This window comes from Barbus barbus (genome assembly GCF_936440315.1).
Source record: "Barbus barbus genome assembly, chromosome: 6".
NCBI lineage: Eukaryota > Metazoa > Chordata > Actinopteri > Cypriniformes > Cyprinidae > Barbus > Barbus barbus.
The window spans coordinates 3,133,310-3,152,500 of NC_136734.1; the positions used below are offsets into that span (position 1 = coordinate 3,133,310).

The window sequence follows — 19,191 nt, forward strand, 5'->3', positions numbered from 1 at the left end:
CCATTTCGGCTGCTGGAAAGGCCCAGACTTATTCAGCCAAAACTGAATTCATTACAACATTTTTTCCCCTTTTTATTTTTGAAAAGCCACTATGTCAACACAGCTTCCCAATACAGTTTCACATCAACCTAATTTAAACTCTACTAAATAGACCAACAAATAATTCACTCAAAAAATTCTCTTTCTTCCATGGAGCACAAAAGGACACTTGAAGAATGTTCAAGCTGCTTTCCATACAATGAAATCAGGGCTGAGCTGCAAAAACAACCAAGAAAAACATTTTAAAAGCACCACAAATGTAACATCCTTTTAAAAAAAATCAGTGCACACTATCATTCAAACTCTTCTCTTACGCTCACTAAAGCTGCATTCGTTTGATCAAAAATACAATAAAAACATTAATATCATGACATATTATTATAACTCAAAATAACTATTTTAATATATTTTCAAATGTAATTTATTCCTGTGATCAAAGCTGTATTTTCAGCATCATTACTCCAGTCTTCAGTGTCACATGATCCTTCAGAAATCACTCTAATATGCTGATTTGCTGCTCAAGAAACATTTATTATTATTTCCAATGTTCAACACAGTTGTGCTGCTTCATACTTTTGTGGAAACCGTGGTAAAACATTTTTATTTTCATGATTTTCTTGATAAGTTGAACGTTTATTTGAAACTGAAATATTTGTATTTTACAAAATGATATAAATATTTTACCCCACTGACAAACAAATGTTTAAAGCATAAACAAAATTAGAATGTGATTAGATTTATGCCTAAAACAGTACATATAGCCTATATGTGTGTGTGTGTGTGTGTACATATATATATACATACACACACACACACACGTTTTGCTACTTTTTTACATTTATCTTGTTTTAAAGCATGTTTAAAATGCTGTTTTACAGTAAAAAGTTTTAAACAACCTGAAATTTACTGAGAAAAATATTAATAGGAAACATGCTGTTTTGCCCATGCACAAAATATCCAAGTCTTATTAAATATTAGACCAAAATTAAAGTATTTCTCTCCACTGTGGTCACTGCATAGAAAAGTGCTACAAAAAATATGCTTTTGAGTTTCACAGATGACAAAGACATAATGGTGAATAAATGATGCCCGAAATTTCATATCTTAATAAATGACTCCTTTAACAGCAACAATAACGACGCAGTATTTTTCTGGATGAGTGACAGCATGAGAGGTCAAAGGGTGAATCTGGGCTCGTCTCTCACGGTGCCACTGCTGTCATCGTTGCACACTGTAAACCAACACTCAAATAGACCCCCCCCCCCCCCCCCCCCCCCCCCGCCATCATCCCTCCCCCCGCCTGCCACATCGACTCAGTTACACTTGTTCTTTGCTGACCAGCTGCAAACACACATATTCACACACACACACACACACACACACACTCGAGTGTTTTATATTGTGCAAAGCAGCAGAGAAGATACCAATCACTGTTCACTTCATTCGATTTCTTTCCCATCTCTTGTGAGCAGTTGAGGTCTGATGTGATTTTTGCCAATGTGTGGATGTGTTTCACAGTTTACCCTGCAATTATTTTTGTCCCTTTATCTGATTCACACAGAAAAAAAGGGAGAGAAAGAGCGCAAAGAAATAAATTGTCAAGGGAATCGCGAGGAAGGCACACAGACAGTGGCGAATTAGAGGCAGAAAGGGCCGAGAGCGAGAGAGGAGGGACGGTGCCGTACAGCTTTTGTGAGCTTTGTGAGGCTCAAATTGTCTCCTTCTCTGGGAAAGTGGAAACTCTACACCCTCCACAGGAGGTCTGGTTACCTGGTGAGAGTGGAAGAAAGGAAGAAAAACACAACGCCGGAGCGAGGGAGGGGCACAAAGGTGCCGAGAGAGAAACGGGAGAACAGGGAAGAGGAAGACAGGATGAATTGTTAACATAAAGACGGGATCACCGCAGTATGAATGAGTGATTTAGGAGCCTTCTGAAAAGAAGGAGGGGTCTGAGCAGAAACATTTGCTAACGAAATGCATACCTTGAATCATTTGTGATCAGCAAGCGTAGTAAAATTCACAATACATTGAAAGACCTTATGACTTAAGAAAAAAGTGACATTTTCTTTTCTGTGCTCATGTGTTTCCTGAAAAAGGAAGTTTGGCCAAGACGTAGTTTAGTTTACAAAATGAATGGTCATTTGGCAGCAGGTGTTGTCTGATTGATAGTTTCGACTTTTTTAGCAAGCTCTTGCAGTATAATTGTAAAAATGTCCACCTTCAGGTTGTGTCTTTTTGCTGTCAAATCTTTACTGATTTTATAAAGTAAATTTAAGAATATCTTATTGCAAGTATAAATTTCAAGATGAACACTTACTGGACTGAAGCAACTTGGGTTTACTTGATTATTTTTGTTTTTAGATGTCAATATGAAATATGATCATCGGGCTTTTGAGGGACGTTTATTTGTTCATCTCTCAATCATCGTTATATTGCATTGCATTTTATGTTTTGACTCTACAGAGCTTTGATCACAAACTAAGCATTTATCTTACATTATTGGGAGATATAGAGCAAAAAAATTTTTTTTATCTAAAAGTTCAATAAACTTCTATTTTTGGACCACTATGTCAGGCTTTACAGGGTTAAAGCATATTTTGAACACATCTTAAAGTTGGTTCTGTAATTTGGATAAATTCACAGTGGAATATTGAGAAAGTTGAATGGAGTCTCCTCTCCTCTTGCGTCCTCTTTTGACCAAAGGTAGAAGTGCACAAATGTATGTTGACATTTATTCATTTAGCAGGTGCTTTTATCCAAACCGACAGGAATCTGCCAAAAAAAATATACAAATGTCTAAGAGACATAAATAAACTCAGTTCACTGTGTCAAAGACTATTGCTCATAACTAATAGACTTAAGTATTTAGTATAATAAAGTATTAAACTGGTGTGTAGGGTGGGCTCTTTTGACTTGGGCCAGTAAACTATCCCCTAGTAACCATCCAGAACACCCTAGCAACCGCCTAGAATACCTTTTCGACCATTTAGCAACATTCTGAATTTTTTCACAGGCAAGCAGACCTCACATTTTCTTTAGAAAATGTAAAAAATCCTGTAAATGTTGTCTAATTTTATGCCCTAAGCTATTCACCAAATGTCTTATTCATTCATTTTAATGAGATTCGCACAGAAAACACAAGCCCCGTCATGGACTGAGAAGACTCCACCCATTTGACCTTTGTTAGGATGTCATAAAAAAATGCATCAAACACATAATGGAGGTCAGTTGTGATTACTGGGTGTGGTGTCCAGGTAACACGAGCACAGGGAGGAAACCGCACCTACTGATATTTCTAAATTACTGAATGTTGTCATCCAATAAGCAGAAAAATGCTATATTTAACCTGGCATGAAATATTAAACCATACAAAGGTGAAAGGCTTAATTCAAAGAACATAAACTGGATGTCAGCCAATAATTGTTTAAACTCACATATGTTTTTTCCACACACAAAACATAGTTCTATATACATAATTGCTACATTAAATATACATTTTGGCATGTCTCCTTTTGGAACCTTTATTTTTAAGGGCGTAGTGTAAGTAAAAACAAAACTATGGTAATATACACATGATATTATAGGTCAGGCTTAAAAATGCAATGACAAATTTTTCACAATTTGCAACAATTGCTCTATCTATTTTCACAAACATGTCCCTGCCTGATGAGGAAACCTCAAGAGCAGCAACAAAGACTTTCCACCAGATGTCAGCAAACATGCAAAAGAAAACCAATGGCCTCATTTAACCCCACACATACTGCTCCTGAAATGCTACATGGCTCTTTCACAGGCCGAGTCACTTTCTATATTTACGTTTATGTGATAACACTAAGTATGTGATTATGATAATAACCATTTCGACAGGAAGTGGAATCTTTTTGATGAGTCATATCACTCAATGTCTGCAGCACTTTGTGTCTGAAACTTTATCTGGGAGGTGTAAAAATAGGAAGTCTGTACAGTAGTTATCACTTATTTCACTTTCATCCTGTCCTTGTGAAAACAAGCGATTTACCAAAATGTGAGACCATAATCTTTCTCGTCAAACAAAGATTCAGTCCATCAATTAACATCTTGTGAAGACAAAAGCTGCGTGTTTGTAAGAAACAAATCCTTCATTCAAATTTTCCTCTCTGTCATAGTTCTTAAATCTTATTCACATTAAATTCAAATATGGCATATTTTTGGCATAAATATTGCATTGCATAACACATATTGATTGAACGGGAAGATAATGAATTGTTATGTTTTATATGTAGAAATTATGTTCTGTTTCTCACACAAAGCTGTCATATGACTCCAGAAGACTTGGAATGTAGCACAAAAGTCATATGAGATGCTTCTGAAATAGTACGTTTTGTATTCCATGTAAAAAGAAAGTTTGGAACAGCTTGAGGGTGAGCACAAGATGACAGAATTATATTTTTGGGTGAATTAGTCCTATAAATGACTGATTTCGGATGATAGGTGTATGTGTGTGAGTGTGAGTGTGTGTGTGTGTGTGTGTGTGTGTGTGTGTATATAATATTATATTGTCACAAATTCAGCCTCTGTGGCTCCCTCCGATCACCACCAGAGGGAACTATCGCCAGAGTATTAACCGTTCCCCTGCCTGAGACTGATTACCCACACAGGTGTTTCTTATTGCCCGGTCTATTTAAACTGTGCTGCCCTTGCGCTCCTTGCGAATTCTTGTTTTGCCATGCAGACTTTTCTGAGCGGTTTTCCCGTGTTTGATTTCCTGTTGATAACTTGGACTGTTAACCCGTTCATGAGTGTTTGCTGCCTGCCTATTCTGACCCTGCCTGCCTCATTGAGTTATTCTATTGTCTGTCTGCCTTCGTTTTATCTGACGCCAGTTACTGATTTATGCCTGCCTGACTTGTTTTGTGAATTAAAAAAGCTGCACATGGATCCTGACTCCTTATTACAGAAGACTTTGCCAGCAATCGATCCAGCAGCTTTCTACCACTTTACCACGGAGGCATCTGCTCAAGCTTCGATTCTAGCCACACACCAGCAACAACTAAACCAACTTACCTCGCTAACCGAAGAAATGGTAAAGACCTTGCAAGGCCTTCGTCTGCAAACACCCGAAGCTCAAGCTCCTCCTCCGAGCTCACCACCTCAAGCCTCGGCTCCAATTACATCCACCGCTAGTCCTCGTTTGGCGTTCCCAGAGAAGTTTAACAGCTCACCCACAAAATGTAACGTTTTTTTTACTCCAATGTTCCATGTTTGTTAACCAACAACCCATGCTGTATCCCACAATACAGTTGCATTGCATCGCATGGACAATAGTCGCATCGCATTTGTCTGTACGCTCCTCACTGGAAGGGCGTTGGAGTGGGCTACCGCGGTGTGGAGTGAGGACCTTTCTGTTTTCCCTTCCTTCTCTGCTTTCATCCTGCGCTTTAAGGAGGTTTTCGAACATGCCGCTGGTGGAAAGGAGGCGGGTGAGCAGCTGTTATCTTTACTCCAGGGAAGAGGTTCGGCGGCTGATTATGCTCTTTCCTTCCGCATACTCGCAGCTCAAACAGGATGGCCAGATGATCCTCTCAAACTACACTTCCTCAGGGGTTTGAGTCCGGAGTTACAGTCTGAATTAGCCTGTCGGGACGAGGGGAGATCTCTGGATCAATTCATTGAGTTGGCCATTCGGATTGAGAACCACCTTCGCTCTCGTCATCAGCCTCGTTTCTCTTCAACTCCAGTTGGAACCACATTACCACCTCCTGACATCGAACCCATGCAGATCGGTTTCACTCATCTCAGCGAAGAGGAGAGAGAGACTCATTTGCCAAAATCTGTGTTTATATTGTGGATTACATTGTGGAGCTACCTGTCCCACTCGCCCATCACGCAGTTCCACCGCGGTGAGTTTGAATCATAATCCTTCCACTGTATTAGAGATTCCAGTCACTCTAAAGATTAATGGGCAGATTACGGAGACTATGGCTCTGATCGATTCGGGGGCTGCAGGAAATTTCATTGGTGTTAGTTTTGCTAAGACTCATAATGTTCCTCTTGTTCCTTGTGCATCTCATTTGGCAGTGGCAGCGCTAGATGGCCGTCCGCTGGGCTCCGGTCGAGTTCAGGTCATTACCAAGGACATTAAATTATGCATTGGAGCTCTTCACACCGAAACCATTCGCCTCTTCATGTTTCAATCACCACAGACCCTAATCATGCTGGGACTTCCTTGGTTAGAGAAACACAACCCCTCTATTTCATGGTCCGAAAGACAAATTACCCAGTATTGCATCAACGTTATGCCAGTCAGAAAGGAGGAGGCTCTCACACCCATATCGCAACTCCCTGCCGAATACCACGATCTCACAGAAGCCTTCAGTAAGATCAAAGCTTCCCAGCTACCGCCACATAGAACAGGTGACTGTGCTATCGATCTCCAACCTGGTTCACATCCTCCCAAGGGGAGAGTCTTCCCCTTATCACAACCTGAGGCATAGGCTATGAAATGATATATTGAAGAGGAACTTTCTAAGGGTTTCATCAGACCATCCACATCACCTGCCTCTGCTGGGTTCTTCTTTGTCAAGAAGAAGGATGGAGGACTTCGTCCCTGCATCGATTACTGAGGCCTCAACGATATAACCAACAAGTTTCACTATCCCTTACCTTTGGTCCCTGCAGCACTGGAACGGCTCCGAAAGGCAAGATATTTCACCAAGTTAAATCTGCGCTGTGCATACAATCTCATTCGTATCCGCGAGGGCGACGAATGGAAGACTGCCTTCTCCACCACAACTGGGCACTACGAATATCTCGTTATGCCATTTGGGCTTGCCAACAGTCCTTCGGTGTTCCAATCCTTCATCAACGATGTGTTCAGAGACGTGTTAAATCGCTGGGTCACTGTCTATATCGACGACATCTTGATGTCCGCGTATTATAAGCGACTTCAGGCTCCTTTTTTGTAAAGTTGCGGGAAAAAATCCCTGGTTGCAGTTTTTTTGGGCTTATTTAAAAAAATATGGTTGCTTGTTAGGGAAATCTGACAAGCAACTTTGTTTCTTTATTTATGTTCGTCGTAAGGAGTAATGGAATATAATTACATTATTTTGTTAATTATTCTATCAGTTGATGTGGATTTGTAATTGACTGAATGTCTTTTAGGCTACTGTTTTTCAATGCAAACACCATATAGTTAGGCTACTTTTTTACCATGGTAATGAGGTGCTGTACTTTTGGTTATGTATAAAAGATTAGGCTGTTACAGTTTTCACAATGGTACTGTCAAATACACATCTGCATCCCAACTCAAGCTCCTGTTAATATGCATTTCTAAGAGACTAAACTTGTAATATTACATGTTCAGTGCTACCAAATCAGGTGCTGATGCCACTGCTCGCGAGCCCTAATTATATAAATTGTACTGTAAAATGTTACTGTAATTTGAAATTTGTCTGTTTAATTGTAAATGAAATATATAGCTTCAATAGACCGTTTTTTCCCTTTTGTTTTTCTTTTTCTTTTAGTATTAGTATAACATTATTATACTATGCATAATTTTACCTTTTTTTGTTTAAAGAAGAAACCAAAGTATAGTTGACATTTGAGGCTCAATGCTATAGAAAAGCAATAAAAGTTCAGGAAGACTGTTTTCAACCTTTTTTAAATATACATTTTATATAAAAAATATGGCATGCAGCTTCAAACAATGGTATAAATCTGTTCAAAATAATCGCAATTGCAATATCAAGGGAATAATCGACAATTATGATTTTTGTCATAATCGTGCAGCCCTAATATATATACAGTTGCAAATGAAAAATGTAAAAATATTAATTAAACTATAACAATATATCAAAGATACTTAGACACCAACTCATGGCCACTAATAACAATTATTAACTCACATCCATAGCACTATTGACCATGAATCTACAGGTCGATATACACTCACCTAAAGGATTATTAGGAACACCTGTTCAATTTCTCATTAATGCAATTATCTAATCAACCAATCACATGGCAGTTGCTTCATTGCATTTAGGGGTGTGGTCCTGGTCAAGATAATCTCCTGAACTCCAAACTGATTGTCAGAATGGGAAAGAAAGGTGATTTAAGCAATTTTGAGCGTGGCATGGTTGTTGGTGCCAGACGGGCCGGTCTGAGTATTTCACAATCTGCTCACAAACTGCTGCCACGTTCTAGTTATGACATGCTGACACAAATTTCAAATGATTTTCAACGGTCGCTTTATCGCGTCCAGTGTAGGCAGACTTTAGCTGTTGAGTCGCGGCACATCCGGTGTAGACACAGTGTTACTCACCTATTCAGAAGAAACAAAGAAACCTCGGCGTCCGATCGCAGACCTTCCGCTCCTTGAGTTCTCTCCAGCGCTGGAAAGCTGATCCGATATGTATACGGGTCTTACTTCTTGCCTTATCGTGCCGCAGACGTTTTTTATCCGCCATCTCTATCTTTCTGTCACTCGGCTCGGCTGTTCACTGAATGCTCTCTCCTCCATATCATGAGTAGACACGCCCCTTACTGCTGATTGGCTGCAAGTACTCGGCCCCGACTCAGTTTTCTAAAACGTTTTTGAAAAATTGCATACCCCACCTTTAAAACAGCTTTAACAGCCTTAAAGGATTTGTTCACTTTCAAATTAAAATTTCCTGAAAATTTACTCACTCCCAGGTCATACAAGATGTTTATGTATTTCTTTCTTCAGTCGAAAAGAAATTAAGGTTTTTGATGAAAACATTCCAGGAATCTTCTTCATATAGTGCAGGTCAATGGACTCCAAACGGTTGAAGGTCAAAATTACAGTTTCAGTGCACGTCAAGCGTGACCTTTTCAACGTCATTACGTCATGACTGCGTATCACAGAACAGGCGAGCATTTGTGTTTATAAAGCATATACTTTTTTTTTTTTTTTAAATGACCGATTGTTTTGCTAGATAATACCCTTATTCATCGTCTGGTATCGTTAATAGCCCTCTGAAGCTGCACTGAAACTGTCATTTTGACCTTCAACCGTTTGGCGTCCACTGAACTTTATTATATGGAGAAGATTCCTGGAATGTTTTCATCAAAAACCTAATTTCTTTTCGACTGAAGAAAGAAATACATAAACATCTTGGATGACATGGGGGTGAGTAAATTATCAGGAAATTTTAATTTGAAAATGAACTAATCCTTTAAAGGGATAGTTCACCCAAAAATAAAAATACTGTCAATTACTCACTCTCACGTCGTTCCAAACCCGTAAAACCTCCGGTCACCTTTGGAAAACAAATGAAGATATTTTTGATGAAATCCGAGAGCTCTCTGACCCTCCATGGACAGCAAGGGTCCTACCATGATCAGGGACCAGAAATGTAGTAAGGCATCCTTAAAGTAGTTCGTAATTTTACAAAGCTACAAGAATCATTTTTGTACGCAAAGAAAACAAAAATAATGACTTTATTCAACAATTGTCCTCCACGTCAACCTGGTGCCATTTTGGAGAGTATCAAGATGCATATGCTTTTCCTGCCTGAAAACAACGCATGTGCTGCGCTTTATTTACGAGCAGAGGAATGCACAAGTATGTGCCATACTCTCCATAATGACTGTCCCAGAAGAGAAGAAAACTTTGAATATGTCATTATTTTTGGTTTCTTTGCGCACACAGTATTCTCGTAGCTTCTTAAATTTATGGTTGAACTACTATTTTAACAATGTCCTTTCTATGTTTCTGTGCCTTGACTGTATGAAGGGTCAGAGAGCTCTCGGATTTCATCATAAATATCTTAATTTGTGTTCCGAAGCTGAACAGAGGTCTTACAGGTTTGGAACGACATGAGGGTGAGTAATTAATGGCAGAATATTCATTTTTGGATGAACTATCCCATTAACAAATATTCACGCCAACTTAATTAGAATTATGTCATTGAATAGTTCATCATGGAACATGTACCTATGTCTGTGTGTCTCCCATCTCATACAGTGTTTTCTACACACCCCATGTCTTTCTCCTCCCATTCAGCTTAACTGGTTTTTCCTGTTGAAGGCTGAGCACGTTTATGAGAGGAGTGGCCGCGCGCAACACCTCGAGACCGCCGCTGCGCGTACTGCTGCTGAGAGGAATCGCCCTTCCAGGTCTGGCTCATGAATATTAATTACGTACCGTGACGTTCGCCAAGCTGCCTGATGATTGGACGAAAGGCTAAGAAGTTCTCAAATAAACTAATCCGGCTCTGCCGAAGTCTTATGAATATTAACTAGGAGCGGAGACTCCGGTAACGTTACCAGAGTGCGTAAAATTAATATTCATAGTAGGATTGGTACATCTGCGACCCGCCCTCCTTTCTTTAAAGTTTGAGCTGCACACCTACAATCCAAAAGGACGCGGAGCTTGGTATCTATATGTACAATCTTATGGAATAATTTTATCACTATACAGGTAAATGCACATTATTTCCACTCGTTTATTTGTGTATTATGCTAACGACAGCATTCATTCACTCATATTTCACGCATGTAAATAAACGGTATACTTATTTCGGTAGGTAATATTTATTTTGTTAATCATTCTGTGTACTTAATAGTACCTAAACTGCCAAAATAGTGGGTTTTTTCCACAGCTGCAAATTATACAGGGTTCAAAGACAGACGGTTCATTCATAAGTTACTTATTACCAACCAACAGGTGCAGATTACTGTGCTCCTGTTATATAATGTTTTCTTTCTTCCTTTCCCCCTTTTTTGCTTTTTTATGTATGTAAAACCCTTATTAATAAGTCGATAACATTATATAATTTTTAACTTTAATAGCTCATTTACATGAATATATGAATCTGAGTTTGATGGCATGTATTGATATTTGATGGCACATTTAATTAATTAATTATATAATGTCGTCGGTTATTAGTAAAGTTTCTAGCTAAAAGGTTATTGTGAAATGTAACTATGTAAATTCAGAGAAGCATGACAGAAACGCAGTTAAATAAATAACCCTGACTGATGAACAAAAGGAGGTTATATTGCTCCTCTCCAGACACGCACTGGCCATGTTATTAGCTCAGCATGTAAATTTGTGCATAATAATTTGCATATGTTCCTGGTGAGTTTAAGCTCTGCAGATCTTGCATGCTGTGAACTTACTTTGAACATTAACTCTGTCCATTGACCATCCCAGCTCAAAATGACTGGATCTCAGTTAAGCAGAGAAAGACAGTATGCATTTTAATAATCTAATTTACTTAAAGTTTGTCCATGAGAAGGACATTTTTGTTCTGAGGTTTCTCAAGTAATTAGCAGCTATAATTTTCAATATCTTGGATAGAAATGCTGCTTTGGCAGCAACTCCAATAAATACCGATAAGGGATTGTCTGATAACTGCTGGCTGTCAGCTATTAGTGTTGCAATATATTTTTGAGTAACACATTTTGTCCAACTATTTCTCATCTGACAATACTGGCTTGCTGTTGGACCGGTTTGTTGAACGAAGACAGATTTACACCAAGCCAAAATATGAGAAGTGAGCATTTGTTCACCTGCGGATAATGTTTCAGTGTCTTCGCCTGAAGCATTTGTGGCCAATGGAAGTCAGAAAGTGCACAAAGTAAATTTAGCTTTGCCTAACTTTGTTAGCAGTCTGAGGAAGGGATTTCTTCAAAACTCTCACAACAAGCCAGGCTCTAACTTGTTTTGCACTGTGAGTTTTGCACAATGATAAGAGAACATAGGCGACGGTTTCGAAATGTCAACATTTGGATTGCTTCAGTTCATTTCAGGCTATGACTGGTTACAAATGAGTAATTTCTCCATGTGATGGTGTTAGTCTGCATGCAAACATCAGGTGAAAGTGATGCTGGTCATTTATTGTGGGTCATGCAGGGTGTGTATAAATAGCCTGCAGAGAAACGTCTAGTCATTTCTTGTTCGAGTAACTCTAGTTGGTTGGAAAAACGTAAAAATCTAGCCCAACCTGAGTAACACGGCCTCAGAGAGCTCAACCAACTGGATTGGCCTCTTGTGTCTTTCGCAGAGAGCGCTGTTTTAATGTTTATAGCTGCTTTGAAGTGTTCATTGATTCATTCATTCTGTCTCCACAAAAAAGGCCTAATATACCTGTGAGATCTCCTTTAGGCTGCATAGCAGTTGCAAAGAAGTTGCAATGTGGCACTAATGAAAAATTTACTATTATATAATGACTTTTCACTTTTCTTCAATTTACACAGCTTTTTGTTTTATTTAATAGGCTTAACGCAAACTTCTAAATCTAACCATACAAACCACTGTGTTGGTTAAAGCACAATGGCCAACTAAAGTCATAAGCAGGTCCTAACATCTTTTTCTGTCTTTTATTGAAAGCGAAGATGCTTTATGATGCCTAAAAGTGTCCACTAAGTGACTATTTATTTACTTAGTGATATAAATCAGAACAGCTGACTTGGAACATTCAAACAAAACTTTCCAGAATGCACATTGATTAAACCATCCAAAAACATTTGACTACTTCATGGATATTACATAACGCTTTCCTTATCTCACTTGTACTGCATTCATACAGATGCTCAGAGGTTTCCTCACAGCTCAGGGCTTGTTGTCTTGCTAGCCACTGAAGTGATCAGCACAATGTGTGAGCTTTTTTAGGTTGCTTTAAGAGAAAAGAATATATCATCATAAAAAATAAATTAAATGTAATGGCAATTCATTTGAAAAGTGCCAAACAAAGAACCTAACAACGCTGTAAAAAGTGATAAGTTGACTTAACTTAAAAAAATTGAGGAAACCAGTTGCCTTAAAATTATCAAGTAAATAATAATTAAAAAAATCAAGTTAAGTGAATTGTCAGGTTCACTTAACTTATTTTTTTAAATTATTATTTACTTGATAATTTTAAGGCAACTGGTTTCCTCAATTATTTTAAGTTAAGTCAACATCACTTTTTACAATTAATCTAATTAATAACAAACTGTTCTTGTATCTGATATGACTGACATTTAACCTCAGATTTTCATGACTGCTGTACACACTTGCCTAAAATGTTCAAAGGTGTTCATTTTTCATCAAAAATATATATATTTTTTAGCTTTATAAGATATAGATCTACTTGAAAAATCCTCAAGACTTTCAAAAAATTCCTCAAATTTAAATGTGTTAAAGTTATTAATGCATTTAGCTAAATGATAATACTGAACAAAAAAAAATTAGTGATGGAGCAGTTTTCAGACAGAAATTGCTAGTAATTTCACAAATAATTACAAAGAAACAGCAAGTAACACACTGAATTAAACATGAAGCTTTGAAAAGAAAGACTAAAATAATATTTTCTTGTAAAACTTACTCTAGTTGTTTTATTTGAAAAATCAAATTACAGTTTGTTAGTTTTTTTGCAGACATTTGCAGACACATTTGCATGCATAAAACACTGACACAAGTTTTCAGAGTTTCTCAACTCAAGTGATCAAAAGTGCAATGAATGATGAGAAAATATTTGATTAGAGAATATATCTTAAAAGTATATTAGTTTTTGTAGTTATATTATATTGTGATTTATACTTCTTTTTTTTCAAACATGTCAATCTTTTACAAGAATGTTTATCGTAACATCCCAAAGATATATGTTAATACCACTGAGATCTCACATAGGTGTTTCTCTTTTGTTTTCCCATCCAGGTGCAGTGTGTAGCCATGGCTGCATGGGTGGAGGCGACCACAAGGGAAATGGGCCAATCGCTCATCAACCCAGACAAACCTTCAGTTTCAGCCTCTGCACTCCCTGAATGCACTGGGAAGCCAGCGTTGGGCCCAAAACCCCACCTCATGCCTAAACCATTTGCCCTGCAAAGGAACGCCACCGTCCGCCCAATCAGGGCCCCAAAAACCAACTTTAGCAGAGAGCTCCATCGAGCCGCCTCTTCTGAAGCGCTTTTGGATATCAAAACCCTTGGTGCTGGTGGTCCAAATCCATCAGAATCCATAAAGTCAGGCTCAAACGGCATAGTAAATGGGTCTAATCAAATTGCAGCTCCTAAACCCGTCCCACTCAGCCCAAAACTTGACTTATTGGCTAAGCCTAAGCCAGAACCCACTAAGAGTCCTGGTTCTAATAACCAAACTGGTCCAAACTCAGAGCCTGGTGTGACCGCTGAAGATGTGAAGGACGTTCAGCCCAGGAGCAGAGCAAAATCTTTGGGTTCTCAGGATCAAAAGATTCTCAACCAGAAGGTCCAAGGAGAAGCAGCCAAGACTGAAGCAGACTTCAAAATGTCTTCACGATGCTGGCCGCCTCGAAATCGTCTCCCCGTGGAGCTGACCTCCAAGTTTGAGTCACTGTCTCAATCCGAGAAGGAGGTGAGGAGAGATTCTGAAACCAGCAAGACGGAGAAAGAGTGGCCGCCACATTCTCCTTCTGAGTCCAAACCTTCAAAGCTTCCGGTGGATACAGGAGAGATGGAAGACAAGGATGTCAGCGGAGGCAGCATTAAGAGACGGATCAGCCTTCTCTTCGATCGATCTACAGCAGCTCAGCACAGGGACACTTTAAACAAAAGAGACAATCCAGCTGATGAAATATCTGTTGATATTAAACAGAGAATCCAGAACCTGAGCTTGGACGCGCCAAGGATACGCTTGCCGTCCACTGGTGGTCCTAAAAGGTCAGTGAAGCCTGCATTTCATTTTCACCTCTTTTCATCTCTCTCTCTCTTGATATTGATTTCAATCATATCAGAAAACGTTTCAGCTATTGTTCAGCTTCAGCTATGTCTGTTATGACTAACGATTTGACACAGCCTACAATCACACCGGTGATCAAATCAAGTTCAAGCACTGTTGTTGATCCAGAAGAAACAGCTTCACAAACATCATGACAGGTTTTTTTTTGTTGTTGTTATTATTCATTCTTATTCATTCAAGAATGAAACATGCGAGCCAGTCAATGAACCATTCCTTCAGGAACAAAACAAGCGAGTGAGTCTGTGAATCATGATTTGTTTGAAAAAGCTTGTATCATTCAGGAACGAAACAAACACACGACTCAGTGAGCCATTCATTCTGCAGATTCATTTGAAAAAGCATTGAATCATTCAGGAATGAAACAAGGGAGCGAGTCAGTGAGTCATTCATTCAGCAGATTCGTTCAAAAAAAAAGAAAACTCTGAATCATTCAGGAGTGATTGTTTCAGTTTAATATGTAACCAAATGTTTATTTTCTTTAGTAGCCTAACAAACATTTTTCTTTAGAATCTGTTTCATAATTAACCTAAATGTTTGATTTTTGTCAATTTTGCTGATTTGTCAACAAGATAATGTTATCTATAGCCGACTAACTGATTTTGTTAAAATTTGCAAAAATTTGTTATAGTCTTCAAAACATCAAAATAAACCAATCAATGATGATTTATGCAATTATTTATCAGAAAAGTGTGTTTATGAATAATGTAGCTGAATAATTTGTTGCAAATTTTCTTTTTGCATTGGCCTACTGTGGCAGTAACAAAAAACATTTAATGACAAATATAAATATTATTCTTAGCAAACATAAAAATAACTAAAAATAAAAATTATTCTGTCATGGGGCCGATGGAAATGTATGTATACTCATATATGTTTCTGGCTTTATGTTGTCCTTATTTTCAAAGCTGTAACATATTTCCAAACTCTTATATTTGCAGTCCACCATCTGAGAGGACACTAAGCACCTCAGATGAGACACCACATGAGAGATCATCTGAAAAACCTGCAGCGACAGAGAAGGTGCCTGTTGACAAACCACCAAGTGCGGCAGAAATCAAGAACTCTGCTGTTAGTGTGGAGAATCTAGAAGAAGAGGAAGACCATGAGGATGAAGAGGAGGACTATGTCCCTGTTCCTGTTTACCGAAGGAGCCTAAACGCAGAGACAAAGAGAAGGGAAGAAGAAGAAAAAGAGAGAAAAGATGAGCAGTTAGAGAAAGAAAGACAACAGCGGGAAAGGGAAAGACTTTTGGAGGAGGAGACGAAGGCAAGAGAAATAGAGAGACAGAAAGAGGAGGAACGGAAACGTGCTGAGGAAGAGAGAAAACGGGAAGAGGAAAATCAAAGACAGATGGAAGAAAGGAGAAAGCAAGAAGAAGAACGAAAGAGAAGAATTGAAGAGGTAAGAAAAGAGGAAGAGAGGAGGAGACAGGCCGAAAAAGAGAGGGAGAGACAAATTGAAGAGGAGAAGAGAAGGATTGAAGAAGAAAAAGAGAGACTGAGAGAAGAAGAAAGACTAAAGAAAGAGAGAGAAATGGAAGAAGAGAGGAGGAGAATCCAGGAGTTGGAGAGACAAAGAGAGGAGGAAAGACTGAGACAAGAACGAGAAAAACAAGAGAGGTTAAAGAAAGAGAGAGAAATGGAGGAAAGAAAAGGAATGGAAGAAGAGGAAAGACTGAGACAGGAACAAGAAAATGAGAGACTACGGAAAGAAAAAGAGATGGAAGAAGAGAGGAGAAGAATTCAGGAGTTGAAGAGACAGAAAGAAGAGGAAAGACTGAGACAAGAACGAGAAAAAGAAGAGAGGTTAAAGAAACAGAAAGAAATGGAAGAAAGGAAACGAATGGAAGAAGAGAGATTGAAAGAAGAGGAAAGCTTGAGACAAGAACGAGAATTAGAGAGAATAAGGAAAGAAAAAGAAATTGAAGAAAAAAGACAAAGAATTCAAGAGATTGAAAGACAGAAAGAGGAGGAAAGATTGCGACAAGAGCGAGAATTAGAGAGAATAAGGAAAGAGAAAGAAATTGAAGAAAGAAAACGAATGGAAGCGGAGAGACAGAGAGAAGAAGAAAGACTGAGACAGGAAAGAGAAAGAGAGAGACTAAAGAAAGAAAAAGAGATGGAAGAAGAGAAGAGAAGAATTCAGGAGATTGAAAGACAGAAAGAGGAGGAAAGATTGCGACAAGAGCGAGAATTAGAGAGAATAAGGAAAGAAAAAGAAATTGAAGAAGAGAGACAAAGAATTCAAGAGATTGAAAGACAGAAAGAGAAGGAAAGACTGAGACAAGAACGAGAAATAGAGAGACTGCGGAAAGAGAGAGAAACTGAAGAAAGAAAACGAATGGAAGAGGAGAGACAGAGAGAAGAAGAAAGACTGAGACAAGAACGAGAAAGAGAGAGACTAAAGAAAGAAAAAGAGATGGAAGAAGAGAGGAGAAGAATTCAGGAGTTGGAAAGACAGAAAGAAGAGGAAAGACTGAGAAAAGAACGAGAATTAGAGAGAATGAGGAAAGAAAAAGAGATGGAAGAAGAGAGGAAAAGAACTGAAAGACTGAAAGAAGAAAAACGGAAACAGGAACGAGAACATGAGATGGAGATGGAAACATGTGAAGCAGCAGAGAGATTACGAGAGGAAGTTCCGTCGAGTTATAATTTAATATCGTTTGATGCAGAGGAGCCGGCGGCGTCACAGACTCCCGTCTCCACCCTACAGACCGCTGATGTCTCGCCTCGGCTCACACAAGTGACTTACGATGACTTTTCAGTGAAACACCGAAGATGGGGAACCAAGGCGAGACGTTCCTCGACTCCGTCTCCATCCAGAGAAAGTCCTGCTGCTCCTGACCACAGTCTACAGCCAGAATCAAAGTCCAGTCGTCCTGGACCCCAAGAACCAAGCGGAGATCAGGTGTCTGTGCATGATCTGATCGGATTTGAACCTGAAGCTTCCAGTCCACACAACTCTACAGAAAGCAGAACGCACACATATTTATCTGAGTCCAAACCAGGGGATCTGCTGGAGCCAGAAACAGATGAGGTAAGACCAATGGTGGTTAATTAAATATTGCAGTATAGTTCATAGATTTTTACTGTGATATATATTTTACTTTGGAAGAATCAGAAGCAGAATGAGCTTTATTGCCAGGTACGTTTACACATACGAGGAATTTGTTTTCGTGACAGAAGCTTCCAACATCCATACGCAACAGAATGACAGCGACAGAACAAAAACACAGATAATAAAAAGAAGAATTAAAAAATAGAACAAGGAAATGAGGAATAACAATATACATATTGACAACTGCCGCACACAAAACACAAAATAAAGTCCAGGCCTGGTCCTCTCTCGTCTTGCACTGTCGTCACTCCTCCTTTTATCCTTCCGGAGCTCCTCCGTGGGACTCGAGACCGGTGAGTGGTGCAGGTGTCGCTCATTATCATTAACTCCATCGCTCCGTTCCCACGGCTCTCGGCCCCGCCCCACTCGTCACATATGTACAGGTATATTATGTGCAAATTGAAATGTAGACTAAGTATGTGTGTTAGATAAATAAGTGTATAAATAGTGTTTCACAATTATTGTCAAGTGTTCATGAGATGGATTGCCTGAGGGAAGAAACTGTTCCTGTGCCTGGCCGTTCAGGTGCTCGGAACTCTGTAGCGTCGACCAGACGGCAACAGTTCAAAGAGGGAGTGAGCTGGATGTGAGGGGTCCAGAGTGATTTTGCCAGCCCTTTTGCTCACTCTGGATACGTACAGTTATAAAACAATAAGCCACAAGAGAATTTACGTTACAGTGATTTTACCTCATGTATAGGTAAAACAGTCTAAAACTCCCTTTACCATAATCACTGTAATTCACTTCAAGTTGCTTACTGATTTTATGAAATGGCCCCAAGATTCAAATTATTCAATGTCTAAGGCACATCTTAATAATTTTTTCTATTAGCCTGACTGACATCTGAAAGCCTTTATATATATAATGTGCAATCATAGGTGTGCAATTATCTGCCTTTCAAACACGGCTCATGCAATCAGAATCAGAAAAAAAAAAAAGGCATTTTTATAAAGCATATTATGAAAATAGGCCCCTCTAACCTCAGCTGGTTGTAAACACTAGATGAACACACTCAACAATTCTGGCCTTTTTGGCTTTCAGTAGTTTAAAGCACACAGCAGCATGTAGGGGGTTACTAGCTGGTTAGCTTTAGCAATTAACCCCTTGCTAGTCAAAGCTGTAACTATATTATGGGGGCAAACAACACCTGCCTTTATAACCAGCCATTCAAAGATAACCAGATGTCATGAAAGTCTTTGCAATCAAAGTATTAATCACTAAAATGTCATTCTAACCTAATCTAAACACAAATTTATGGAATTTGCTCAGCGGATGTTTTTATGTTTGTTCTGATGGAAGAAAAATAGTATCTGGATTCACCAAACATCACA

At 38.8% G+C, this 19,191-nt stretch overlaps 1 protein-coding gene across 1 annotated transcript in view; it reads left to right on the plus strand.

Moving 5' to 3' along the window:
• The first annotated feature begins 10,328 nt into the window (after nucleotides 1-10,328).
• The window catches only part of LOC306871227 (uncharacterized protein), a 30,845-nt gene continuing 21,982 nt past the window's right edge, over nucleotides 10,329-19,191 (plus strand). The window contains exons 1-3 of the mRNA XM_079419008.1: nucleotides 10,329-10,459; nucleotides 13,682-14,664; nucleotides 15,682-17,779. Of these exons, the coding sequence (XP_079275134.1) occupies nucleotides 13,697-14,664; nucleotides 15,682-17,779 (3,066 nt within the window). The 5' untranslated portion in view covers nucleotides 10,329-10,459; nucleotides 13,682-13,696. The remainder of the gene's footprint in view (nucleotides 10,460-13,681; nucleotides 14,665-15,681; nucleotides 17,780-19,191) is intronic.